This window comes from Diaphorina citri, unplaced genomic scaffold (genome assembly GCF_000475195.1).
Source record: "Diaphorina citri unplaced genomic scaffold, Diaci psyllid genome assembly version 1.1 scaffold107931, whole genome shotgun sequence".
Taxonomy (NCBI): Eukaryota; Metazoa; Arthropoda; class Insecta; order Hemiptera; family Psyllidae; genus Diaphorina; species Diaphorina citri.
In genome coordinates, this window is record NW_007484879.1 from 1 (window position 1) to 291 (window position 291).

General features: G+C 47.1%; 1 protein-coding gene across 1 annotated transcript; it reads left to right on the top strand.

Moving 5' to 3' along the window:
* The first annotated feature begins 29 nt into the window (after positions 1–29).
* On the top strand, positions 30–259 carry LOC108254456 (UDP-glucuronosyltransferase 3A1-like). The gene has a single exon (XM_017449442.2). It carries the CDS (start codon positions 86–88, stop codon positions 257–259), a length of 174 nt encoding a protein of 57 aa, XP_017304931.2. The 5' UTR covers positions 30–85.
* Positions 260–291: the final 32 nt, after the last annotated feature.

A 291-nucleotide genomic window follows, 5' to 3' on the forward strand; every position in this document is an offset into this window, starting at 1 on the left:
AAAAAATGTTACCCCTCATGTCGTCTCTGTTTCAGCTCATCCAAATCTCCGCCTGTTCATCACCCACGGAGGTATCAGCAGTCTAATGGAAGCCTCCAGTCTAGGCGTACCCGTGTTGGGTGTTCCATTCTTTGGTGACCAGTACCGGAATATGGTGTTACTCAGACATAGAGGCTATGCTCTCATCGAACCCATTCAGACGCTCACCAAACAGAGCTTCCTGAAGAATGCTCAAACCATGTTGAACGATCCTAGGTAAGTTCTGCACTTGGAGGTAGAAATCACATCAAA

Bases quoted from the DNA above. Each gene is read 5' to 3' on its own strand.
- LOC108254456 (XM_017449442.2), top strand. From the start codon at position 86: ATGGAAGCCTCCAGTCTAGGCGTACCCGTGTTGGGTGTTCCATTCTTT.